The 27,588-nt window shown below is 43.8% G+C and overlaps 1 protein-coding gene across 1 annotated transcript in view; it reads left to right on the forward strand.

Annotated features, from left to right (window-relative positions):
* Positions 1-27,588, forward strand: part of LOC144769367 (uncharacterized) — a 235,124-nt gene that overhangs the window by 64,032 nt on the left and 143,504 nt on the right. The window contains exons 2-4 of the mRNA XM_078653424.1: positions 8,487-8,596; positions 23,794-23,908; positions 25,265-25,439. Of these exons, the coding sequence (XP_078509550.1) occupies positions 8,503-8,596; positions 23,794-23,908; positions 25,265-25,439 (384 nt within the window). The 5' untranslated portion in view covers positions 8,487-8,502. The remainder of the gene's footprint in view (positions 1-8,486; positions 8,597-23,793; positions 23,909-25,264; positions 25,440-27,588) is intronic.

The following is a 27,588-nucleotide window of genomic DNA, read 5'->3' on the forward strand; positions in this document are numbered from 1 at the left end:
CGATGTTTCCCTTGGTGGGTCACTCTGAGCCGGGCCAGGTATAGGAAGGCATAGTCCATTTGCGCCGCTCTAAGCTTTTTCTTCACCGCTATGAATTTGCACCTCTCTTCCTGGACCATCGGGGTGAAGCCCGGATAGATGGAAAACGTCACGCCATCATAAGTCAGGGTTTGTTTAGTGCGAGCCGCTCGCAGTGCCACATCACGATCCCTATAATTCAGTAAACGGGCGATGATGGGTCTGGGAGGGGTCCCAGGTTTCGGTACGGGACCGAGGGACCGATGGGCCCGTTCAACAATAAATTGAGTGGAGAAGGCGTCAGAACCAATAGCAGATAAAAGCATTTTTTCAATATAGTCTTCCATACGACCAGTATTTGTGGACTCTGGCACACCCGTGACGCGTATATTATTGCGCCTGCTGCGGGCTTCCAAATCCTCGTTTTTAGCTGCTATGACCCTCGGTAGGTTATCCATTCGTGCTAGTTGCGCTGTGTGTCCCGTCGTGATGTCATCATTAGCGGATAGACTCCGTTCTGTCTCCTCAATGCGTTCTTCATGCTGGTCTATTTTGTGTACTATGGCGTCCATACGGGACAACATTCTGTCCACTTTATCTACCACTGTAGCAAATCCTTGCCCGATTTCTTGTAGTAGCTTTTGGTTGTTTGACTCAGCGGTGGATGGGCCGCCCGTCGCTTGATCATCTCCATGTGGCGGTGTAGTGTCCCTACGGGAGTTCGGGCACTTTTTTTCACCGTCAAAGGTAAGTTTCGGTTGGCGAGAGTCCGGTCGTCCCATGACTACACACCCCTGGGCACCACGCACTCCAGTCACCTCCTACTCAGCTTCGATGGCCTCCACAGGCCTAACTTTCAGAGCTTTTCTGGCCCCTTTGATGGTGCAAGGGTAAGTTGCCGCAGCCCACTACGTACGTGGCCCGAGAGTAAGATCCAGGGCCGGGCGTGAAGTGGGCGCTCTTATCTAAGCACTGCGCCGTGCAACGCTATGCCCCGCAAGTGCTGTGACCTTCCAGAGCGCAGGCCCTGCAGGTCCAACCTCCGTCGTATGTGCCCACCCAGCCGCAGCACTCAATCTTGTCAGGGGTCCCCGGTCCCAGCAGGTGTCAAGGGTGGCAGAGTCAGGCAGATTCACTTCATTTCACAAGCAGCCTGCATATGTGTACCGGTACGCCCAGAGCGTGGCGCAGTCCAAGCTAGTTGGTGACTCTCAATTAGCAATTAACAATTAGCAGCCATGCCACAGGGTTCCCGGCTCAGAAATATAATCCCCACTGTCGGACGATGGGACTAAGCTAACCGTGTGTCACCACATCTGTGCTGCTCAGGCTCGTTCCAAGACAGTCACTGTGTCTCACTAGACATTCCCAGTGATCTGAAGCCAATTTGATAGCATACCAGCTCCTATGAGACCTGCCGGCGTCTCCTCGTTGTGTTCACCACAACTTTAACGTTCGACCACCTCCGAGTCTTGTCCGCTCAACCTGCCAGCCAACGCCACAGGCGCTTCCTCGTATACTCCTCCAGCTTCCACAGCAAACCTCCGCAGCACAGGACAGCGGATCCCGCTCTCAGTCCACCTCCGGCCGTCCGTTGTTGTAGCCGGGTGCAGGAGAGCTCGCAGCACAATCGCGGCCGCCGAAGACGCTGTGGGCCAATCTCACCTTGGATCGGTTGTGGCACCCGTTATTCCGTGCCCGCTTTGTCTTTCTGTGTGGTAGGCACTCTGCCGGCCAGGTCTGCTCATCAGCGCTGGTGCCCTGCATGCATGACTCGGTCTCTACGCATAGTACCCTTCCGTCTTCAGGCCTTGCGGCCTGCACTCCACGTGTGCAGCCGCGGTGTTTCCTGGACACGATCGCCGACTGCGTCCCGCCCTGGACCTCCAGCGCTGGGCCCGGGTAAAGTTCAGGGCCCCACCGCGGCAGTTCCCGCAGACCGAGTTTCTCCAAAATTTCACCGAGGGCAGGGATTGCTATATTCTAGCGCTTTGTGCAGTTTCAGCCAATTCCGTTGCCAGTTTGTAAGGATAAGTGCCGGATTATCGTCCAGGCTACAGGAGCCTCACCCTCAGGCGGCCATTCTGTAGTGCGCCCTCTAGCGCCCCCACAGAAAAGAAGATTTGTATATCCAATGATTTAGTGCCCAGTTATGTGGTGAGAGATGGCATTGATAAGTGGTTTTCTGCTTATGAGGATGCACTGAACATTAACAGTGTTCCTGAAGAGCATGGGGGGGGGGGGGTCATCTGTAGAAAAACATCCCAACACTTGGGAGGGACACACTTCTAACATTAGATGTTGGGGGGCAAATCAAAGACTACCCCCAGGAAGACCATTTTGGTTGCCAAATTTGGGCTGACTCCCAAAATGTATCGCCAAAGATTTAGGGACAGTCAGAACCTCCCCAACCAATCCTGGGTAGATTTGGTTGGGTGCTCCAGTAAGGCACTGAATGGCTGGGTGAGGGGCAGCAAGTTTAGTTGTACCATTTAATCATGAGAGAGCACATGCTCAGTATCTGTTTTCCAGATTTGCACCAGCACATAGGTGGCAGCAACTGACTGAGCCCCAGGAAGCTTGCTGAGGAGATGGACCTCTGAGATAGTACCAGAGTGTCCAAGTAGATGCCTGGAAGTGAACCAAGAAGGGTGTTTCAGCTTCCCCCCAGCAGAGTAAGGGGGAGGTTAAAGATACCAAGTGTAATGGGGAAAGAAAGGGTTCCCATTCTAAGAAACGGGGGTGGTCCTGATGAGTGGTGGCTCATGGCGCCCCATTTCTAACCCCGCTGCTTTGAGAGCTCCCAGATGGGACAAAAGCAGGGAGACTTTGTAAAAAAGAACCACAAACTGGTGGGACCTCGACAGGGGTGGCCAATAGGACCTTAGGGTTAAATAGTCCCCAGGGGCAGGTCATAGACCATGCCATGATCTCCCTTAGTTAGAAGAGAGACTCAGAGGGTGAGGTGGTGGTCCCTGAGGGTGGGAATCGTCACTTCTACCAGGTGAAAGTGAATGGGGTCCCAGTCACTACTCTGAGGGATATCTAGACAAGGCAGACCATGGTTGTGGAAAAGCTAGCTGCTCCAGTGCAGTACACCAGCCAGGTGAATATGGTTACTCAGGCCCATGGTAGGACTTTTCCCCACCCTATGGCCCTGGCATCTCTGGAATGGGGTGGAGAGATGACCCGAAGGAGGGGGGAAACATCCTTTACAACGCAACTTTTACCACGCAGTGCTTTTACATCGCAACTTTTACAACGCAAACCATTACAACGCATTGCGCTGGGGGGGCGCTCTAGGATAGGGAATAGATTTAATTTACTATCCAACACCTTGCCTACTATCCACGGGGACTGGAGTTGGAATAGTAAATTAAACTATTCAATATCCAGCACCCCAAAGCGCTATGCGTTGTAACAGCATGCGTTGTAAAAACTGCGATGTAAAAGCATGCGATGTAAAAGCATGCGTTGTAATGTTATACATCCGAAGGAGTGTCATAGTTAGACACCAGATGCCCATAGACTGCATTATGGGGAAGGAGTTGCCCCGCTGTCAGGAGAACTGAGAAGGACAGCCATCAAGGGCACCCTGACAGTTCAGTTTTCTAGGGTTACCAGATCCCAGATGGAGGGGCAGAGTGAGAAGGACTCACCCCTGTCTACCTGAGGGTGTGTGCCCTGGGTTGAATGGCCAGTTTCAGGATACCACCATATATCTAATGGGAGGTAGGGTGAAAGTAGGGTGCAAAGCACCTGGGGCTACTGCCCCCACACTAAAACACCTCAGAGGTCAGAGAAACCTCAGGAGCAAGTAGGTAACTCCTTTCCAGCCCCAAGGCTGAAAGAGAGGCCCACCCAATATCTCCACTTAGAGCCTCCACCTAGCGGTGGATGGCCCTTGGCATTGACAGATGTTAGTGGCCTGTTTGCTACTTTCCTTATGAGCAGAGTTCTCATTGGCTTGGGGACAGAAGTCTGATCCAAGTGGTGGGAAGGGCCACATCACTCTGTTGGCCATGGTGTTAATGTTAGGTATTGCACTGATGGGATCTGTAGGTGGGAAGAAGTGTTCCCCATGGGTCAGTTCAGTGGCCCCAGAGAGTATAGATAAAGGGAACCAACTGAATTCAGAGAGGAATAGTACTGATAAGTGCTCCTGCAGTAGCGGGCCATTGTCCACGTTCTCATGCCCTAAGCTGGGAAGTCCATCAAGGTATTGCTTAGTCTACCCTGGCTTTATGGAATTTATTGAAAAAATGGTCCTCTTTGAAGGGTAACTCCAAACATTTTCCTTCCTTCTCCTCTTTTTCTGACCTCTGCTAACCAGTGCTGAAGTGCATGTGCTCCCTTCTAAACATGGTTGCATTGGCTCCTACCTAATTGGCATATTTGATTTACTTATAAGACCCTAGTAAAGTGCCCACCATGTGCCCTGAGCCTGTAAATTAAATGCTACTAGTGGACCTGCAGCACTAATGGTGCCACCTACTCAAGTAGCCCCTTAAATATGTCTCAGGCCTGCCACCGCACAGCCTGTTTGGGCATTTTTAAACTGCAAGGTCGACCTAGCATGTTAAACCTCTTGCCCAGCCCAAACCTTCCTAAGGTATAAGGTAGGCCCTGGAAAGCTCAAGGGCATAGTGCAGTGCATTTTAAAAGTAGGACATGTACTTTTAAGTTTTACATGTCCTGGTAGTGAAATACTCCTAAACTCGTTTTTACTTCTGCAAGGCATATCTCTCCCACAGGATAACATTCAGTCAAAGAGGATATTTAAAGCGCTGCTTACAGTGCTTAATTTGAGCCGGTGGTTTCTGGTGCGCAGCCAAGGGCACTTAATTTCCAGCAATGGGGCTTATGACAGTCTTCTACATGGTAGTGGCGTCTGCCAAATTAACGTAGGAGAACAACAAAATCTGTTCATTGATTCAATTTACATTTCCAATGATTAGTATTTGCCCCTCAAGCCATTCCTATAGCGTCGGGTGCCCTGGAATAGTATGAATTGTCACATTTTTAAGAGTGTGATGATTAGTAGTGTGTTGGTGCTGTCATTGGCAGCACTGCCAGGGGCAATTGTTGGTAAAAGCTGTTGTCTCTTCCTGTCGAGGGCCCGGCACTAATTTCTTTACTAATTAAACATTTGCTGCTTATCACCCGTGAGTGTATCCAAGTCTGTGGGGGTTTGGGGGGAGGAGAGAGGAGGAGGGGTAATTCTGCTGCTGCACGTCGTCAGTCGAACAGCCAAGTCTTAAGACAGTTTCTGATTTCTTGCAGTGTGGGGGAGGTCCTGAGGTGGAGGGGGAGGCTCTTACATGTCTTGGGGTCCAGGTAGGAGAAGGAGCGGCCACCTATCGTGCTGCAGCGGTAAAAAGGAGTGTGGGTGAGGATGGTAGATCGCAGCTGTGTGGTGGGTTGGTGGAAGTTCAGCCTGGGGTTGAGCTAGACTGGTGCCACATTGTGAAGGGCTCCGTAGGCATGGGTCAGCATTTTAAACTGACATCTCTTGTGTATGGGGAGCAAGTGGAGGGATCTGAGGTGAAGGGTGATATGGGCTCGCCTCTGGAGGTCAAGAATGAGCCTGGCTGCTGCGTTGTGGATGGTTTATAGTCTGTGTAGAAGCTGGGTGAGGATCCCTATATAGGGCGTTGCTGTAGTCCAGGTGGGTGGTGACGAGGGCCTGGGTGACAATGCATCTGGTGCTGATGGGTATTCACTCGAAGACTTTCCGGAGCATGCGCAGGGTGATGAAGCAAGCTGAGGATACTGAATTTATCTGGCTTTTCGTGGTGAGCCTACTGTCAAGTATGATGCTGAAGTTTCTGACGTGTTCTAGGGGTGTTAGTTAGGGGCCTAGTTCTGCTGGCCACCAGGTGTTGTCCTGGAGGGTGGGGGGGTGGTGTTGAAAGTCATGTTCCTGAAGATGAACGCCTCTGTTTTGTCGGTGTCAAGTTTGAGGTAGTTGTTGTGTATCCAGCTGGCGACACTGGTCATACCCCTGTGGAATCTTTATTTGGTGTTGATGGAGTCAGCAGATAGGAGGAGTATGAGTTGAGTATCATCTGCGTACAAGATGACGTTCATACAATAAGCTCTGTCCAAGGTGGCCGCGGGGGGCATGTATATATTAACCAGGGAGGGACTCTGGGAGGAGCCTTGGGGTATGCCACAGATGATGTTTGTGGTCCAAGGTGTAGGGCAGGAGGTGGATGCTGTGTGTTCTGATCAGAAAAAATGCGATCCATCTGATGGCATCACCTTGGATTCTCATCTGGCGGAGTCTATTTAGGAGGGTGCAGTGGGATGCCATGTCGAATGCTGTTGAGACATTAAACAGGATCAGGGCTGCGGTGTCCCCTTGGTCTAAGGGAGACCTGATGTCATCTGTGGCTGCGACCAGGTCTCTTTTCTATGGTTTGATCGGAATCCCGATTGGGCGGGGTCCAGGAGAAGGTTGTTCCTCAGGTGGTCGGTATCCAATAGTTTTTGAGGGTCAGCAAAGGGTTTCATGATCAGGGGTTTAGGATAACTGTTTGAGAGTTAACATTGAGATTACCTTATTACATCTTATAAGTGTAATTTCCAACTGGGAAGAGATTGGGCCCCCATATTTGGTGTCGCTGGATTCAAAATTTAAAATCACAACATCTGGTGAAGTTAGATCTAAAATAAATTTTAATTCTTAAAATGCCACTTTAACCTTTTGGTGCCTTTTGCCTTTTACTGATTGCATATCTGGGGTGGGTGACAGCTGGGCTTTGTGCATTCCTCTGTGCATGCTACACACAAAGGAAGCTTGGGTGTGACTGATGGGACATCCTGGGCAGGATGGGAAGGAGGAGCTTACACCTGAACCTGAACAGACTGTGTCCTGTCCCCACACAAAGGGCTGCATACCCCCACCCTATAGTGGGTCTGGAGCCAGGGCAAGAAGAGGGGCTTCTGTGCACTTCAAAGCTTTCTTCTGAGCCTCCCTCACTTCAAAGGCACAACTGGGTATAAGTACCAGAACTCTGACGGCCTGATTTCAGTACACCTATGGACGTGTGACCACTCTGCCAGGAAGACACGAAGAATAAAAGTTCAACTGAACTGTGAAATTAACCACACTGAAAACATTTATTAAGTGTTGCAAAAAAATGAATTGGAATTAGTTTAATATGTCAGATTAAAAATGCTGTAGCTCTGAATGAGTAGAAACATGCAGAATGGTTCTATTTTTCCTGTCATGACCTGTAGCATGAACAAAAAATGTTGCCAAAACATAATCTTTCTGCTGATCACTGTTCTTTTTTGATAAACATAGAAGAAATTAATTCTTTAGGTATTCTTGCAAAAGTCCCCAAAAGCCTTTTAGTTTGTTATTACATAGTTAGTCATAATTAAAAAATTGTCATTTATGTTCTTTATTGCAACAGTTCTGAAGTTAATGGAGATTCATCAGTTACTGTTAATGTCTTGCTATCCACCAATTACTGTTAATGCCTTCACAGGAATAACACAGAACAATCAATTAAAGCCTTGTATTGTAGTTTTTCAGTGACTAAACGGCGAAGCATTGATAGCATAAAAGTGCAATAAGAATGATGTTAATATTTTGGGCTAAATAGCAGAGTTCTGCCATCTCCAAGAACTGCAAATAGCAGATGTCACAATTACCCAATTTAAGAATAGTTTCTTTGCCTATTTTTATTGGTTTTGAAACATGGTTAACTTGAGAAAACGAGTGTTTGAAAATGCTGCATAAAGTTTACATCTTTAGCCATTAAGGATGTAAGTGAAACACAAACAGGTGGAATATATTCTTTTTAATTTCAATTACTTTATGTGCTAATGTTTTTCCGTGAATCATCAATTTAGTTTGGTACTCATTCTTGGCCTGGGTTCCTGCATTTCTGTGGATGTTTATTTGTCTAGAATAGTAGTTGCCTATGGTCTGCTGGTTGGTTTGGTGTATGAATTGCTTCCTGATAGATGGTTGTTTCGGAATTTGCTATTTTACATTTTTTTCATTATAGGTTGTGGGTGGTCTGGTTTAGTATAAGTCCATTGTTTAGTAGACAGAGCATTGATTGAACCAACATTTTTTGAAACAAATATAGATCATTACCGTCAAGTAGTTTCACATGGATGTATGACTTTGGATCATTAATGAATTTCTTACCAATGGATGGTCTTGATCAAAGATAAATAATCAGTATTTTGTTCTCATTGAATCGATGGTTGTTCTGGGTCAGTAGTTTCTTGTGGCTCTATGATTACTTTCGTGTACAGTTTTAGTGTTTTTCAATAACTGAGCATTTACATTGCATTAATTGACCCATAAAGCCACTCATAGTTAATAAATTGGCTTTTTCAAGACATTTTACCCATAAACAGTTTTTGTCTGTAGTTTTCCCTGCATAAATATTGTTCTTGTTGGTCTGAGTTAGTAATAACTTGTGACTTTTCTCTTCTTCAAGCCTCAGATTTCACAGAATGTTTCTGAAGACGACCTCTTATTTGAAGGCATGTATTCTGCCTCAGACAAGCAGAACATTTGGCAACTCAAGAGGCAGAAAAGGTTTGCACGGTGAGTCACAACATAGCAGTGAAGAGTCTGTTACAGAGAAAACACACCCATTTGATTTGTCTTCAATGTGATTGGACATAAGTAAAAAGGGATAAAAGGCAATAAAAGCAGGAGCCGCCTTTGGAGTGTGGTCTGACTTCTTCCGCTTGTCAGGAGTGTAAGACCTATAGAGTCCCATTATTCTTACATCTGTCAAACTGTCCAATGGAAGTGGCATAAGCTTAATTTAAACAAGACAATATTACATATTGTAATCTGAATGGAAGTAAGTAAAACTGATTAAAGCTTAGCTGTGCTCTGTATTTGTCATACACAGTATTGTACAGATGAACAGATCTTGTACTACGAAGCACTCTTTCACTCAGTTGTAAAGAGCATTACTATTGTACAGGGCTGGTGAGTCGTAGGTGTAAGTGCCACCAAAATCATTAAGTTTACTGAGAACAGCCTCAAAAATAGTTTCATAATACATTCCATAAATACAGTAATTTTGTTTCAAAGATCAGATTGCAAGTTTCTGAAACCACAGATATTTCTCTCTGTACATAAATAAGCTAATTTTTCTAGAATAGATGTCCTTTTCATGAAAAAGCATTTAGTTTTGTTGCTCTATAATACCTGACTTTTAAAAAATTAAATTAAACATTTCTTTGCCACATCCTCTCTGAAACGTTAACTTTTTATAAAGGTATTAGAAATAAGTATCAAAACTAGAGTTATGTCACAGGGGTGGGGTTTGGGTCAGTGCATTATTTCAGTAAGTTTGTATTCTACACTGCCCACTCAAATGTGGCTGCAATTAACAGCCTAATAGGTGTGTGGCCTGGGGCAAATCATTCATTTACAGTATAAACAGCATGTTTTGAATAAAAGCATAACTGAGGAAAGAGCTAATTACTTCCTAAGTGTAAGAGCAAATGGGCCGTTTAGAGTCAGACCTGGAAAGACTAGTAATCTGGCTAAGAGACTGCATCTGAAAGGCAAAGAGAAGAATGTAGATTCTCCAAGTCTGTGTAGAGAGAATCTGGATTTCATTAAAGACACGAAGGCTAGTATTATGCATAAATACTTTTATTGCACTACTCCTTGCAGCACTTCAAAGTATTACATCACAAAACTGAAAAACTCTAGAACATAGAATGTCCAACAATATATAATCCAATACACAGCAGCCATCTTACTCTTTTTAAGCTGTTTGTAGTAATGGCATGTTCCTTTAATTAGAATGTTATATATGTAATTGGAATGTTTGGGTGCTGGGAAACAGTAACTGGAAGATCTCATGTCATTCTTGATGTACCTTTACTGGAGCTGCATCCTTTATTTCATCTGTAGAATAAAAGTTCTACTTATTACCATTCAACTACTCTTACTTCCTCTGTTCCTTTAAGTTTGGAGATACTACAATTATGGCGACATGGATGGTCTTTAAAAGAAGAGAACCTGTTGGGAAGTACAGAAGTGCCTAAGAAAACGGAGGGTTGACTTTATCCAGGAAGGCCAGCTGTGACTTCGACTTTCGCTGGGAAAAGGAATGTGTTACGATATTTCAAAGAGTAAGGAAAAGAAATTTCGTTTGGGGACCGGAGAGCGACGCTGATTTCGACATTTCTCTGGGAAAAGGAGTGTGGTTATGATTCTTTACTCCATTATTATGCCACAATTTGCAATTTACTCCATTATTATGCCACAATTTGCAACGTGAAGAGGAAGTGTGTGTTGTTCATTGCCGAAGGATTGCCGATTTAATCGCATCTTGGATTGCGTTATTCTTTGCCGAAGGATTACGTGGTGTTTAATTTCAAATTACGAATTTACCAACGTTTAACAACGGAACATTCTCACAAAGCAGTGCAGCGCGCTCATGATTCTTCTTTGGAACGTTGGAGTGTTCTTGTCGTCGGTGGGAGCAGCGCGTCCAAAATTCCTCTTTTGTGAACTTCTACGCGTCATCGCGGAAGGAACGTTGCATCTTGGGTAGTGTCATCACGTCATCACGCTGCTTGCCGCGCTCGGCCGCCATCTTCTTTGTTGATTGTTCCCATAGTAACCTCATAGGAACGAGTCGGGAAGCATTTACTTCGTTTTTTTTTTTCATGACTTTGAATTCACGACTTTGAATTTTGCAGTAAACGGAGCGTCATTCGGCATTCGGAGCTATTGAAGTTAAAAAGAAAGGAGCTGGGAGAAACTTGTTTGGAAATACACGGAGTAAAGCAACATTGAAAGCATTTGGATGAGAATCGTTTTACTGTGTTGCTGGTGACACGCACACTGTGTGTCATGTACTCTCTTCATATCGAGTGTGCAAGAAAGATTTTCGATTACTAATGACATGTCAAACAGTTTTAGTGGTATTTACTTTCATGCCTGTAGTATGCTGTGAATGATTCATGAAGTGTATTTTGATTGTCATATCATACATGCAGTAGAGATTTCTTGGAGTATACATGCAGCAGAGGTTTCATGAGGTTTAGAAGGTTCTTGAGGTGTTAGTTTAGTTACTAATTCATCATTCACGTGGTGGTTATTTGACTGTCTTAATTTCATGAGGTGTTTTAATTTCAAGAGGTATTAGTTTATTTACTGACTTTTCATTCACGAAGTGGTTATATTTGCCGGTTCATCATTCACGAAGTGGTTTTATTCACTAACTTATCTTTCACGTAGTGGTTAGTTGAGTGTTTGATTTTTTTTTTTTTTTTTTTTTTTATCTTTTCTGGTGTGTGAATTTTTGAGTATGTCTTTGGTAGCCGGGAGTTCAGGTACTGGGGACAAGGATTCGTTGGGTGTACATTTGACTTCAAATTTACAAATCAATTCCCCCAAAGAATTTCTAGCTATTCCTGGAGAACCGTTGATTGCTTAGTTGGATTGGAAGGCTTATTTTTTTAACTATATAGCGAATTTAGAGGACGTAAATGGTACATTCTCGCCGGAAAGAAAGAAGAGGATGTTGTTATATTCGCTTGGTCCGGAGGGTTTGCGTATTTTTCAGGATATGCACTCACATAAAAGTGTGGAAGGTGTTTCAGATGTTTTTGAATGTGCTTTGATAGATTTGGATGATCATTTCTCTCCCTCAGTATCGATTGCTGTGACTAGGCATGCATTTTTCCATAGGAAGCAAGGGAAAGATGAGGCGGTAGAGGAATTTGTTTCGGCTTTGAAAAAGTTAGCAAGGAAATGTGAGTTTGCTCAGTTACATGATGACCTTATACGTGACCAGGTAGTGATGTATACTAAGAATAAGATATTACAGGATAAATTGTGGGTAGAGGGAGACAAGTGTCTTAAAGAAATAGTGGCTTTGGTTAAAAAGGCGGAACTGTCTGACCGATGTGCAAAAGTCACTTTGTCACAGGATAACAAGGTGGAGGAGGAAGTAGTGGCCAAGGTAATTGAGAAGAAAGCAGGGTATAAAGATAAATTGGAGGGAGGAAATGGTGATTTTCGCGATAGGAAGGAATGGGAGGGTAATGAAAGGAAGAAATTTAGTGAGGGTAGTGAAAAAGGGAAATTTAGTGATGTGGTGTGTTTTAGGTGTGGGAGTTACTCACATGCCGCTTCTTTTGAGAGATGCCCTGCTAAGCATGCAAAGTGTATAGAGTGCGGATTGGTGGGTCATTTCTCAAGGGTTTGCAACCGGAAAAATAAGAAATTTTCAAAGAAAAAAGTTACTTATATTCAATATGAAGATGATTCATCTGTTTCTGAGTCTGATGATAGTGATGTTCAAGTTAATTGTGTTCGGAGCATTGAGATTTGATTATTAATGATCAAATGTTGGTGACATAATTATTGATGATTTAGTGTTTTCTTTTCTCTCTTGCATTTTGGAAAGGGGGGATAGTTGTGGATGAGTTCACATGTTTCTGCTCTGTTCACTTAGGAAGATGCGGAATTTACTAAATTAATTTCAGTATACAAATTGTTGGGTTCAGAGTGTTATGAATTCATTATAGTTTGTTAATGATTTTTATGTTGTTTTTTTATTTTGTTTTTTTTGTTCTTTTTGATTCTTTTGTTAAGAAGGAGGATGTGTAGTAATGGCATGTTCCTTTAATTAGAATGTTATATATGTAATTGGAATGTTTGGGTGCTGGGCAACAGTAACTGGAAGATCTTATGTCATTCTTGATGTACCTTTACTGGAGCTGCATCCTTTATTTCATCTGTAGAATAAAAGTTCTACTTATTACCATTCAACTACTCTTACTTCCTCTGTTCCTTTAAGTTTGGAGATACTACACTGTTCCTGAAGGAACATTCAAACCAGACTTCTGTAGCAGAACTCCAACTTTCCTTGATCTACTGAACATCTGAAATAAATCCAGAAAATCTTCCATGAAAAAACCAACTCCAAATAAACATTTCCATTAGAGAAATACACCTCAAAACCTAACAACCCCAAACCCTCTCCAACTGGGAGGGAGGGATGATGCCAGCCTCTGTGTCGTTAATGAAATCCATATTCTCTCTACACAGACTTGGAGAATCTACATTTCATGGCAAGACTGGCGGCTAGCATAATGCATGTTCAAAGCTGTTATGGAACCACAGACGAAACATGACCCAAAGGTTTCAAATAAAACTTCGCAAAACATCCGCACTTGACCAATCGGCAGCACGCAAGATCTCCTCCAAACGTCCACCAGCCAAGAAAACCTTACTCGCCATCGCGCATCTCACAGAATGCGCACCAAACTCTTTCAAGTCCACACCAGCCTCAGACATGCAAAATGTCACCCACCTTGCAATGGTGGTGGAAGTAACTGGTCTAAAAGAACGAACAAAAGAAATCAAAAGTTGATCATCGCCATGCCTTCTGAACTCACACACTCGTCCCTCATACTCTCTCAAGCACCTAACCACACATCATTTTAGATGTTCATCAAATTTTGGATAAAAAACTGACTTTGACATACATTTAGTCCTTTTAGTTATGCTAAAAATTACCCCATCCGGTGAAAAACACTGGCTACTAATGTTCAAAGCCCTTACGTCCGACACTCTCCTAAACTAGATAAAATACAAAATTTACCAGATAACTGCTTCAGACTCAGATACTTATTAGCAGGCCAACCTTCAAATAATGTTAGGATTTTACTAACATCCCACCCATCATTCTACCTAGGCCTTGGACTTCTCCTCAACTTAATCCCTTTCAAAACTCTACATATCAAAGGTTCCCTACCTATAGAACAACCTCCAACTAATCTATGAATGGTGCACCCGCAGACCTATAAAAATGTATAGTCCGATAACTCCATCCTTTTAAAAACAGAGCAGATAAAAAATTTGCCAATTTTATGGCAGATGCCTCCACAGGATCTAAACCCCTTTCCAAGCACCAACAAGTCCACTTCTTCCAAGCTCCAAAGTACCTCTTCCTGGTACCTGGGGCCCAAGATTCTCTGAGCAACTCCTGAGCTTGCACCGAAAGTTCCTTGAACTGTTCTCCTCCTCTGAAATCCTCCATAAAAGAAGGCTCAAAGCCCCCTCTAGAACCAATGGATGAAACACTCCTCCCTCTCCTAGAAGCATGTCTTCTGATACTGGAATCAACAAAGGTTCCTCCATAGCCAACTCCAAAAGACTTGGCAACCAAGCCTGAGATGCCCAGAATGGCGTTACTAACACCACTTGACACTTCTGACGGCTCACCATCAACAGCACCCTCTGTATCAACGCAAATGGTGGAAACGCATATCCTTGAATTTTCCTCCAGTACTGCTGAAATGCATCCACCTCTTCTGCTAAAGTATCCGGTCTCCAACTGTAATAACGAAACAGTTGAAAAATCAGCCTCGATGCAAACAGGTCCACTTCCAATGGACCTCAAACTTGATATATCCTCCTGAAAATCTGAACATTCAATTTCCAGTTGCTGTAATCCCTCAGATACCTCAAATTCCAATCTGCTACTACATTGCACTGGGCTGGAAAATATTCCGCCTGCAAACCAATTCTCTCTTCTAAACAAAAACTCCAGATCTCCTTCACCAACTGGGACAGGTTCCTCGACCTGCTTATACCCAACCGATGTATGTACCGCACGGAAGTTTTATTGTCCCTCTTTAACAAGACATTGAAACTCCTCAACTTTTTTCCAAAATGTTTTAACCCATAAAGGCCTGCCATCATCTCTAAACCATTTACGTGCACTGAACCGTCCTCCTAGTACCATCTTCCACCAGCCTCCTGACCCTCCAGACATGCACCCCAACCAATTGGCTTGCATCTGTCTCTAACACAAAATCCGGACAAATCCCAAAAATCGCACGGCCATTCCATGCCTCCAGATTTTCTAACCACCAAACCAACTCCTCCCAAGCCTCTCCTGAAATAGTCACCTGATCTCCATACCACAAACCCTTCCTGAGAGCATCTGCCTTCAACCTTTGTAATGCTCTGTAATGAAGAGGCCCTGGGAATACTGCCTGAATTGAGGAAGAAAACAAACCAATCACCCTTGCCAAGGATCTCAAAACCACTCTCTCCCTCCTTAACAAACCCTTCACTTCTGACTTTATTTTCTTCACCTTCTTTTCTGGTAAACGTAATGACATCTCCACAGTGTCTACTTCAAAACCTAAAAATTCTAGACGTTGAGTCGGTACCAAGACAGACTTCTCCTTGTTTACAATGAAACCCAAACTCTCCATAAGACCCATAGTCAAAACTAACTGATCCTTCAATAAATCCTGACCCTGAGACTTTATCAGAAAATCGTCTAGATACATGATCATTAGCACTCCTCTTTCCCTGAGAAACTTCGCCGCTGGCTTCAACATCTTGGTGAAACACAATGGAGCTGATGCCAGACCAAACAGACGAGAAGTAAACTGGTACAACTGACCCATCCACCTGAATTGCAAAAATTTGCGACTTTCTTCTGCTATCAGAATCGTGAAGTAAGCGTCCTTCAGATGCAGCTTTACCATCCAATCGTTCTCCTGCAAAATATCTCTCAGCAGATATCATTATCACTACCATTTTCCGAACTATCATCCAGTGATATATTCACATGTTTTGTGCCGCTAAGGACACCATCATTTGTGCCGCGAAGGACACCTTCATCTCTTGTGGCGCTAGGCTCACCATCGCCTTTCTTTAAAAATCTTATTCCCACTTCAACATTTGTACTCTTCCTTGCTCTTTTTCCTTTAAAACTACTTTCACCTTCTTGCTCCTCCTCAAAACTCCAATACTCATCCTCCGAGTTTTCCTCAACTCTCCTCTTTCTCTTTAAAACACTTTTAAGAACATCCTTCATTGAGCTCTTAATCTCCTCCTGTACTATTTTCCTCAAATCTGTATCACTCTTATTTGAGCTCTGTGTCACATCACCTGACTCCATGGTTCATCAGCAACTGCACAAAAATGATTAATTTCTTTGAAATATATTCTTCTAAATAAACCCTCTTTTTTATTTCCCAAATGCCAAATCGCTAACGCTTCGCCTACCAACAGCTGATCCTGACTGAATCCACTGTCAAAGCGCGAGCGCTCCGCTTGTACGGTAATCAGTGTACTAGACTTCTCCCAATATGGCCGCCCTGCGTCCCCACGCACGAAGCATGATGACATAACTCAGCCTCCCGAGAACTTCCCTATCGGAATTCAAGACGCCACAAGCTGAAAAGATCGCGCTCGCGAAGCATGCATTTAAAATAACGGTAAAACAAAAAAAAACATACTTTTTTTTTTTAAACAACGCCTAACAATAAAACAATAAATAACTTAAACAACATTTTTGTATGCTTATACTTATTATTATTCGGTTACTGTTTCTTTTATGCATTTTCTTTAAGAAGTTTATGCTTGAAACCTCAATTGTAATCTGTTGCGATGGTTCGTGGAGTTCCATGTTCCAGGCAACAGAAGTCTTGGAGTATTTGTGAAGATCAGCTGCTGTACTGTGCTCCTCATGAATAAACCTGATTTTATAATACTTGGATTGGATTCTTACAAACAGTTACCTAAACATCAAAACCTACTTCAACCCATAAATTGGGTTAACTAAAACCGCATTAAACATGAACCTAATCAAACCTAATGACAAACAGTCAAACTCACAACCCGCGTTTTTACATTAAAAACAAAACTTTAAATCACTAATAATACAACAACTGCCGTCCTGCTCACACCACAGCATACTTATCTGGAAGGAGCAGCAAACAAAAGAGGAAGATGGCTGCTGTGTATTGGATTATATTTTGTTGGGAATTCTATGTTCTAGAGTTTTTGAGTTTTGTGATGTAATTCTTTGAAGTGCTGCAAGGAGTAGTGCAATAAAAGAATTTATGCATACTGCTAGCCTCTGGTCTTGCCATGAAATTGTGACTCCCTAGAGAGATGGAGGCCAAGACAGAAAAATGTAGTTTGACATCTGTTAATTCACATTGTTGCCTTTTTGATAGCTAACAGATTCCTGTCAGGCCTAAAACACATGAAGACTGTAAATTGTTAGTTATCCCATCACCCATTAGCTCCCTGTACACCAAAAACAAATTCTCGTAGGTTCGTGAGGCTGAGCTATGGACACAGTGAAAAGCTAAATTAATTTGTTTTCCACCACTCTTTCCCACAAATTAACCTCCTTTAGATTAACAACAACATGCACCATACATAGTTCACCCTTTCTTCCATACTCCATTCTCAACCTTGGATGCAGATTAAAAAAATAAAAAATTCTCTTCAGCCCTAATCTGTTCTCCGATAGGGGGGTATCACTCAGGGCAGGCAGCCAAATCAGGCCCTAAGGCCAGTCAATATTATCACCACGGGGAATAGAAATATTGGGAAATCTGGCTCCCACCGCGCTCAAAGGAACAACCCTATCCCAGACGTTCTACACCTCCCCCCAGCCTCTGCCCCATATGTACTCGTCCTAGCAGGCATCCCGGCACTTAGGGAGGGGCAGACAGAGTCCTGCAGCGATCTGCATAATAAATCGGCAGACTGGCTCCATAAACATAAAAAGTTTGACTTGCGTAGGATGGATGAAATAATCATGGCTAGGCGAGTGGGTTGGGTCGGACCTTCAAATAAGTCTATAGAAGGGGACTGCATTGTCCTAAACTTCAGGAGACCCCAGATGGACCGTCGTTTACTGTCCACTATGGATGAATCATTTTCTCCCCCCACCAATATTAGCTCACTTCCCCAGGGCTACTTCTATAAGCCACCTCTAATCCCAAATGGAAGTATTGAAACAGCCATGCCCCTTTCTAACGGTTACCATGCTCTTTCCACTCTGGAGTCACAAGATTGACTACTAGATATGGTCCCCAATGCAGGTGCAAATGTCAGGCCACACATAAATAACCCACCTAGAGCTAATTATACAGAAGAAAGGTCATACCCACTAATAAGTGACAAAGATATTAGCCTGAGCGTCTTGAGCTGGAACGTGGCAGGTCTACGCTCAAAGATTGATAATATAGATTGGGTAAATATGATTAGGTCCTACGACATTGTAATGTTTCAAAAAACGTGGGCCACAGAAGAGCTATTTATCGAGGGCTTTCATTGTTTCAGCGTACCATCCCAAGTCCCTAGGATGGGGAGACCCTCTGGAGGTCTCTTCCTGGGAATTAATGTGGCTGCTGGTGGCAGAGCTAAGGTAATCCCATCAGACAGTCTAGACTACCAAGCAGTCTTGTACAAAAGAGGGATTCATTTCCATCTGATACATTTTTATAACAAAGATTTTCAGTCAGTCCCAACTAAGAGCTTTATAAAGCTCTTTGATTTTATATCAGAACTGGATAACCATTATATTAATTGGGATTCACTGGGCCTTATACTGGGCGGGGATTTTAATGCCAAACGTTCGGAAATAGACTCTGAAACTGAGTTAGCCTATCACAGCCGATCATTATGTAGAGGTAGAGAATTGTCTAGATTCATAGCATCACACAATTTGTCTAATGTTATGGATCTGGGAAGGGGGTCAACTAAGAACAATTGTCCGACCTATAGGGGAAGGGGCTGTAGCACCACCATAGATTTTATTTTTGTATGCCCACTAATAGAATATCAACTGGGAGCTGCCGAGGTGGTACCATCCGATTTCAGTGATCACAACCCAATTACAATAGTGATACACACCGCCCAAAGGCCAACCTTCCAGATTGAATGTGGGGCCACAAATCTAACAGTGTCATCGGACAATTTAGGACTATGTTGGAGGGGGGTCGACAATTCTAAAATTTTTAGTAAACTAGTAAGGAATAACTTGCCATTGATAGAGTCTTGTCTCTCACTTGACCATTCACTAGGGCAGATAGTCGGGGATTTTGGGATGATCTGTCAGACGATCAAGGCCTTTCTTTCCAAACCCTCTGTAGAAATGGCAATTAACCCTAGATGTTTCAATAAGGAGTGCTCTTTAGCTAATAGGAAGCTGCGCTGTGCCCTCTCAGCTATTCCAAGGTACCCGTCAGAGGTTAAACTGGCCAGGAAAATCTACAAGAAGGTAACTAATGATAGGAAGAAGGAGCTTCTGACAGACAAATGGGACAAATTAATTGAGGCCGCTACCCTGAATAAGGGCAGTAACTTCTGGGCAGCGGTCCGTGACGTCCGATCTACTGGTCAATCAGCATCGCCCATCGGCTGTAATATAGCCAGTGAGGCATGGGTGGAACACTTCTCGGGTATTTATACCCCTCCGCCCCCACATGATGAAATTTTTAAACCTGGCAGTCCAGTCCCCATAAATATAAGTATCTCTGAAGTAATGGAAGCTATTAATCAGAGCTTAGGCAATAAGGCCCTGAGCCCGGATGGGCTCCCAATTGACTTGATTAAGTGGAACCCGGTATTTTGGGCCCCCTTACTCTTGAAAGTTTTTTAACAATCTAACCCAGACCACTATACCTGCAACCTGGGCAAGAAGCATTATAGTGCCGATTTTTAAGAAGGGAGATGGATCACTCCCATGTAATTACAGGCCGATCTCTCTCATAGATAATACACTTAAAACTTTAGGGAGCGTCCTATACAATAAAAACCTGGAATGGACAGAGGTAAATGCTATTCTGGACCCATGCCAGCTGGGGTTTAGGGGTAAGGTAGGAACAGTCGAACAATGCCTCAATTTAAATGTACTTCTAGGAAAATACAACATTGCTAGGAGGGCCCCCATCTATATGGCTTTCATGGATTTGTCCACAGCTTTTGACCTAGTTAGGTCGAAGCTGTGGGCTATCCTTGTGGCTGGTGGGTTGGACGTAGCATTGGTAAACTTCCTAGCCTACCTACACCGTGATCTTCAAGCCCAAGTAAGGATAGGGAAGGGTGGTGAAGTTTCAGGGACCATTAATATCGGTAGGGGTGTCAGACAAGGGTGCGTGTTGGCACCCCTGCTTTTTATCATATATATAAATGGGCTCAATTCTTCCCTGAAAATGGCTACCAAAGATGTCCCATATGTTGGAAAAGAGCCCATCCCGGTACTTCTCTATGCGGATGACGCGGTTCTGATAGGTCGTACCCCTAATTCCCTGCGTCTTCTTATCCAAAGTTTTAATCATTACATGAAGGAATTAGACCTCCGGGTACATTTAAAAAAATCTTTTCTTATGAGCAGTGGGCCTGGGAAGCGCGACATGGGATCCTTAACAATAGACGGTCAAAAACTGACCTCTGTAAAATCTTTTGTTTATCTAGGGTTGGCCTTTGCTGCGAACGGCTCCTGGAGCGAGCATATCGCTCACGCCAGGAGCAAGTTCTCAAAGGCCCCCAATTCTATTTTAAGTTTACCTCGCCCTAAGACCATGGGTGCCCTCGCAGCAATCCAGAAAATATATAAATTACAATGTGCCCCGGTGGCAACATACTGGTACAAAAGGGGTGGCAACATACGGCGCAGAGATTTGGGGAATTGCTAATTGTTCAGCAATCCAGCTAGAAGATAATAGGTTCTGCAGGAAATTGCTGTGCACCCCTATCTCTACTCCCCAATACATATGTCACAAGGAGCTTAACATTGATTTTATAATTGATTTTATTCGAGCACGCCCGGCACTTATGTGGGTCTCATTGTGGAAGAACGAGCCAGCACTTCTGACACAACAGATTATAAAGGATTGTCTCCAGTGCGACAAAGGCCTCGAAATTCCATGGCTAAGCTGTGTCACTTCTAGTTTGCATAGCATAAATAGAGAAAGTCTTTTCCTGGATCCCACTCTGGTCGTATCAGTCCCAAAAAAGGAAATTCGGGACGCTCTTTATCAACATAATCAACTTTATAATAACGAGCGGTTAGTGGTGGAGTCCAGAAAAACCATGGTGTACAACTACTTGGCTATAGAACAGTATAGTCTTCCGCTTCACCTGTATCTGACCCTCCCAATGAGTCGCTGGGAAAGGAGTATCCTGTTGCGATTCAGGGCAGGTATAATTAGATTTGTACTCTTTTTCCCATTAGTCTTCAATAAAAATGGAAATCAAATTTTGTGTCTGTGTGACGATCGGAGTGAGGAAACCACCATGCACTTTATATTTCTTTGTAAATATTACTGTATATGCTCTAAACAGCTGCTTTACCCATACTTTAACAAGCGAAGACCAATTAGCCTGGAGCAAGCATATCGTCACATGTTAGACCTAGACAATGTTGATTTTTCGCACAGGCACTTTTCTTATAAGGGCTATAAGGGCCCGTAGGTCAATGCTGGTTCCCTGACCCCCATGAAATTTGTCAACTGCTCTATTTTATTAATTGTATTCATTGTTTGTCGACTGCCCACGCACTAGCCACTTTCTGATATACATATATTCGTATTTTATCTTTTAAATATATGTCTATCGTATTTTATATTATTAATTACTGTAATGTTTTATATATTGTGTTTTTATGGTTATGATTGGATCCGAATAAAGATGTTCTGACTGACTGACATATTAAAATTCAGTTAATTAAGTAACGGAAGATTCAATAAGTGAGTTATAGGGCAGAATTAGAGCATTTTTGTAATAAATATATATTTTTTAAGTGTACAACAACCTCTGGGGATATGCCCGTAGCGGAAGCGAATGATTTCCACAGTCTTCCTGTGGATGATGATTTTTTACCTTGGGAGAAATAGAGATTGCAATAGGTTGAATAGTGCCGTCCAAAGCTGCAGGGCCAGATGGCATCCCGGGGAACCTATTCATAGCTGATATTCCAAACTGGGCCCGCTACATCTACTTTTTGTCACATGTAATAGCTAGCGGTGCCCCAGTCCTCGGGTATTGGAAGGGTGCAGAGGTGGTCCTAATTTCTAAAAAAGGAGCCAGAGATGACCCAAAAGCAGTTAGAACAGCTCTGTACGGAGCAGAGCTGTGGGGTTTCGACAAGATCCACAATCTCTGCAGATCCAAGCATAAATTCCTAAGGGATTTAGTGATGTTGCCCCAAAACATTCTGCCCACTCCCCTAATGCTTGACATGGGTAGGCGCTCCATTGGTGATATAGCAAGGCTTCGCCCGCAGCTCTTTTGGGCCTGCATTAGGCGGACCCCAGAGCTCCTACCCTATATGGAAGCCTTATCCGAGGTTATCCGGATGGACACAAGCAATAGGGCAGGCTGGATCAGCAATGCTAGAAAACTGATGTCAGCAATAGGTTTCAAGTCGAGTGGGCCAAGCAGGATCCACCAAGGAAAGATGTGCTCAAACGATAGTACTAGGAATGGGTGGATCAGCAAGAATCTAGTAAGCCTAATTTGGGGAGACTAACCGTAGAATTCCATCTTCACAAACAGACTAGACACCTGGAGCCCTAGCTAGATATAATCCAGGTCCCTCGGGACAGGATGCTAGACATCCATTTTAGGTTTGGCACACTTCCTGTTTGTGAGGTAATAGCTATCTGGCACCCATACAACTTAACACGAACAGTATTCCCATGCTGCAAAGACCCGATGGAATGTGTTGCCCATGTTATGTTTGCTTGCCTGACCTACGCCAAACCGTGGACGAAATGGCTCAAACTGATCTGCCAGCAACTGGGCACACTTAACCATTGGGTTGCCTAGCGCATCTTGAGATCTGACTCTAGACCACTTTTTGCTTGCGGAGTGGCCAAGTTCCTAAGCCATGCATGGCATATAAGATGGAAGGCTCAGATAGGAACACCGTAACACATTTCAGGACAAGGATCACACACAGTCGCACAGGGGCTTGTAGGATGGTAATTATTTTTTTCCCCTATATTTAATGCTCTTTGTCTCTTCACAAGGTTGTCACGGGGAGGGTTCGTAAAATCAGTAAAAAGGCCCTCTGGGTATTGAGAACAGGGTCCAACTGTAAAGGCCCCAAAATGCGTAAACACTGCGATGTTCCTCCCTTTTCTTCCATACTGTGCTAAAGACTAGATTAATTCTTCCTCATGGTGCACTAATATTGGCTTATTACTCCTACATATTTTGTTAGCTGTGAATATTATGGTTGTGCAACAATGGCAGTCTCCAGACACTACTATTAAAAATATTTGGAATGAGTTGTAGATCTACCAGCGGAAGGGCGATGAATGTTAGCACACTTACCCCGGAAAGCTACTGTTGTTTTTGCAAACCTTACTGCTGATAACCGAGCGCTCCAAGATGGCGTACACTAAGATGATGAAGGAGGTATGCCACTAGCAAGCCCATACATTTACTGTTTAGAGGCAGAATAGTAGGGTGAGGTAGAAGGAGACTGACAACTTCCTGAACACATTGCTATCAGTTGGCCTAACAGCTAGGGCGGTCATCCGCGAATCTGGGGAACTGGATTCAAGTCTTGGCAACGACGCTGAACATCCTGTGATTCTGGGCAAATCAGTTAATCTCCCCGTGCCTAACAAAGAATGAATGTGTCCTCATGTAACGCAACTGGTGATATGTAAAATGCTCTGATATCCGTTGTGGGTCGGGTTCGTGCTACATAAAACTCCGTAAAATAAAATAAATAATAAACCCAACCCCTACCATAGAAGTGATCAAAAGCTAGAAGACAAAATGACCTAAAGGCAAGATCCACAAAATCATCTGTCAACCAAAAGGAGAACTAAGGTATTTATTTTACTAGAAATCACTCATAATTAACGCTTCATTGCAGAAACCCTGACCACGCAGAGATCAAGCCAAAGAGGCTGCGTCTTAGGATTTTCATGGACTCTTGATAACATTTATGTACCTTTTTTTGACCCCCTCAGATGCTGTCCTCAGGATTGATCCTTGCGTCCAGGAAGCTCTTGATGATGGGAAGCCGGTGGTAGCCCTGGAGAGCACCATCGTGACACACGGCATGCCCTATCCACACAATATCCGGTAGGGAGCAACTGGGGATCTCTATAGGATTTACGAATGCAACTTTACTACTTTGTTGGGGGAGGGAGTTAGCAAATGCTGGAATGGGCAGCAACAGATAACGTGATTGTACCGCTGGGTAAAGATGGAAGATATATCATTCTATTATGCTGAAAATATACTGGAATTTAATTGATAACAAGCCTCCAGGTCTGCCACAAGACTTCAGAGAGGTCTTCTCTGGTGCATTAGAAAGCACCTAAGCTAAACAACACCCCGACCACTTAAAGGTTTAAAATGTCCATCTCTGAGAGAGTATAACCATAGAACCAATAACACGGTTATCACAAGTATATTACACTTGAGAGACCTCTTTATCTTCTGTTCCGCTGTGTACTTTATTTTATTTGAAACAAAATGGTTTCTTAGCAATTACTCTTCTTTGTTTCATTGTAAATAATACTTCTAGATTTTTTTAAGGTCCCTTTTGTTGACGAGTGTGTGCAACTAGATTTTTTACATTTAAATATTCTCATTTTGATGTCCCTTGTCCGGTGCTTTCCAACATGGAGGGTCTCTTCCTTGAACATATCAGATTTTAATAATTGAGTATATGCTTTGAAATCTAATTGAGATGTGCTTTAGGTGTTTTCTGGGCCCAGTTTGTCATTACCAATATTCTGATCTACTTTTTGCTCATTTACTCATGTTTACTAATTTAATGTGTTCGTTTTATGCATTATTTCTATACTTGTTTTCTTTCTACATTGTTCTAAATGTCTCTTATTTGGGTAGCTTTACATCTTTTAGCCTCTCAGTTTTTTAAAGGTCTTTGTTATATCTCTTTTTAATGTTTGATTAGTTTGTGAATCAAATGTACTACAAATGAATGTACTAATTTTTTTTGTCATCATAACATTGTTCATAGTGATATCTGAGGTACGGTCCTTGCACATTTTTAGGATATCCACACAGATTACGTTTACTTAATTCTTGTAAATTAGGAATCAATGAACTATTATAAATCAATGAACTGTACAGTGGTTGTCCTGAAAATCTTCCATGGATAAGGATCTGGTGGCTCCGCACTGAACGCTTACCAATCTGCCATGGGTTTAGTAATCAGGTACTTGCAGTTTTCGAACAGGTCCTGGTGTTCTTGACGTCCTGGGGCTGAGCCGGTGCAGGTTGAGCCTTGTCATCCAGTTCTGCACCATGCTTGCATCTACAGTGGTCTACCCAAGCCCAGTCAAGATTCATGCTCTTTCTAGCATGTAGAATGGGAGCAGAAGTTTCAACCTATAGAGAGGTTATTAGGGTACACATCATGAATTGAGTTGTTTGCCGACAAACTCATCCATAGTTTTTATCTTCCAGGATGGCCAGAGAAGTGGAGGAGATAGTTCGGCAGAATGGGTCAATGCCGGCCACTGTGGGAGTTTTGCACGGCAAAGTGCATGTCGGCCTCAATGATACCGAGCTCCAGTTCCTGGCAGAAACTAAAGACCCTGTGAAGGTGTCGCGGAGAGACCTTCCCTACGTGCTGAGCCAGGTAGCGTGGAGGTTATCAATGAAATAAAAGACAGACTGTCCTGTTTACCAATGGTTCTTACCACTTTCTTTATAGTCGCCATTTTCTAAGCCCAAATCTAGAGTATTTTGCTAAGTAGTCAAATTTAAGGTGTCATGAATGTATCTTTTTCTCATACAAGATGACGAGCCACAAGATACCCTTCCACACAAACCGATGTTCTCGGACTAAACTGTGTTCCTGGGATTAATAGTGTGCCATTTCTCACAAGTCTTGCAAGGTTGCGTTACTTTAGCCAACATCACATGATGGGCCAGACGCATTGAAAGACTTGTCGCAAAAAGTGATTGTAAATTTGACACTAACCTTATGCAACCATTTTTAGGTCTCTCCTACGCAGCGCGCATGCGCTGCATACGAGAGGACCTCATGTCATCGATCAGCTTTTCTCCCCACAACCGTGCATGCATTCCATTGCCTTCAATGGCAGCGCGTGCACGTGTGGAGATTCACTTGTGGGAGCGAGCGCCACCATATGGTAGCAATTATCGCTCCTGCAAGTGAATCGCGCAGGCTCCCCTCCTGCCCCTAGCTGTCGCGCGAGGCGCGGAGGCACCTCCCCCTGCTGCAGCGCGAGCTTCTTGAACAGTCTACCGACCGTTCCAGCCCTCGATGGGCCTGTAGTAAGAGAGTGATCGGCTCTTTAAGTAGCAGGAGACCCCTGACTGGGCAGAAATTATTCCACTTACCAGCTGAGCATGTAGCTACAACCCTCGGCTCACCAAGAGGAAGGAAGAAGAGTGACGCACCCTACATGCAGCTTGCATCCGCTACGCCCCCCTTGTCACAGTACCAGACATAGACGTAAGACTACAAGCGTATCTTAGGTCGACAGCCTTTTTTTTAACGCTCCGTGCGTAAACAAGATGAAGGCTCTTGTGCAGAGGTAAGTCCAAGCCTTTCGCCTTTAGGGCTCGGTGATCTAAGGACGTTCGGGTCACAACCCTTTCAAAGAATGAATCTGAGATGGACTTCGGGGCCTGCAGTCAGGGCGTGACCAGTCCTCTTACTACTTCACTAGCCTCAGCGTGGATGCCCCGCCTCCTCCACGTTGTTTATCTACTGCTGTTTGTTGAAAGCAGCATGTCGAGACCATGCTCTCGGGGTGGACGACACAGTTGCCACGGCCCCCTTAAGACTAGTGATTTAGTTCAACAATCCCTAGCTTGATATTGAATCACTCTCATCTTATACACAGTGCCTCCGGGCTGCATCCTGCAGTCCTCCAGCCTACGAGGCTGGGGCCTTGGCAAGCAGACCCGAACTGCCCCAACCCAAGACTAGCCTGGACCACCGCACACAAACAAGCCTCAGCCGCTCCTTTTCCCGTGTGTAACCTATTCACTTTATCTAGTTCTGCCACCTACTCTCCAGGACCCTCCTCTAGGATGTCTATGAGCCCCCACCCCCATGTAGCACTTCTGTTTCTTTTCCCCTTTAGTCACTAGTAGCAGATGTGCTGGTCTGGCAGGCTAACCCTCATAAACTAGTGCGAAGTTGCGAACCCGAGCAGTTAGAAGCTAGTCCCTATCTTATTCCTAGGGCAGAAAGTCTTGAGTGTTTTAGGATGTTCCTGTTTAACTGTGACTTCTTAGCCCAAAACGTTATTTTTAAACTTTAATCCCTAAAATGCAAACAGCAATCACCCCCAATATTTTAAAATAAATCTGCATACTTTTTTTTCAGCATGACTGATCTCTTACCGAGAATCTGTGTTTTGTGATAATTTGTAAAAGCCAGTCATAGGCATGGTCTCATTACATAGTAAACTACATGCTTGGTTTGAATACAATGCCCACGATGTTGGAAACACCACTAGTGAAGGGTGCATCCAACACCCATTTACATGAACAGTTACTTTCCCAAGGAACAAAGAAGAAGTGATGTGGAGGTTAAAAGGGAACATTTTCTACAGGGTAGATCGTTAGTAGACCACACACAATTTGTATTTTAGAAGATTATTAATGTCTTATGTGCATTAGTATGGCAATGCTGTTTGGTCCTGCAGTTCTTTTGACATCTGGCTGGCCTTTGAAAATTCTGGGATTATCAATGAGGGTTTAAACATATCTGTTGATACTGCATTTGGTAGTGTTTCATACGGTTTAAG

The sequence above is a fragment of the Lissotriton helveticus genome, chromosome 1_1 (genome assembly GCF_964261635.1).
Source record: "Lissotriton helveticus chromosome 1_1, aLisHel1.1, whole genome shotgun sequence".
Taxonomy (NCBI): domain Eukaryota; kingdom Metazoa; phylum Chordata; class Amphibia; order Caudata; family Salamandridae; genus Lissotriton; species Lissotriton helveticus.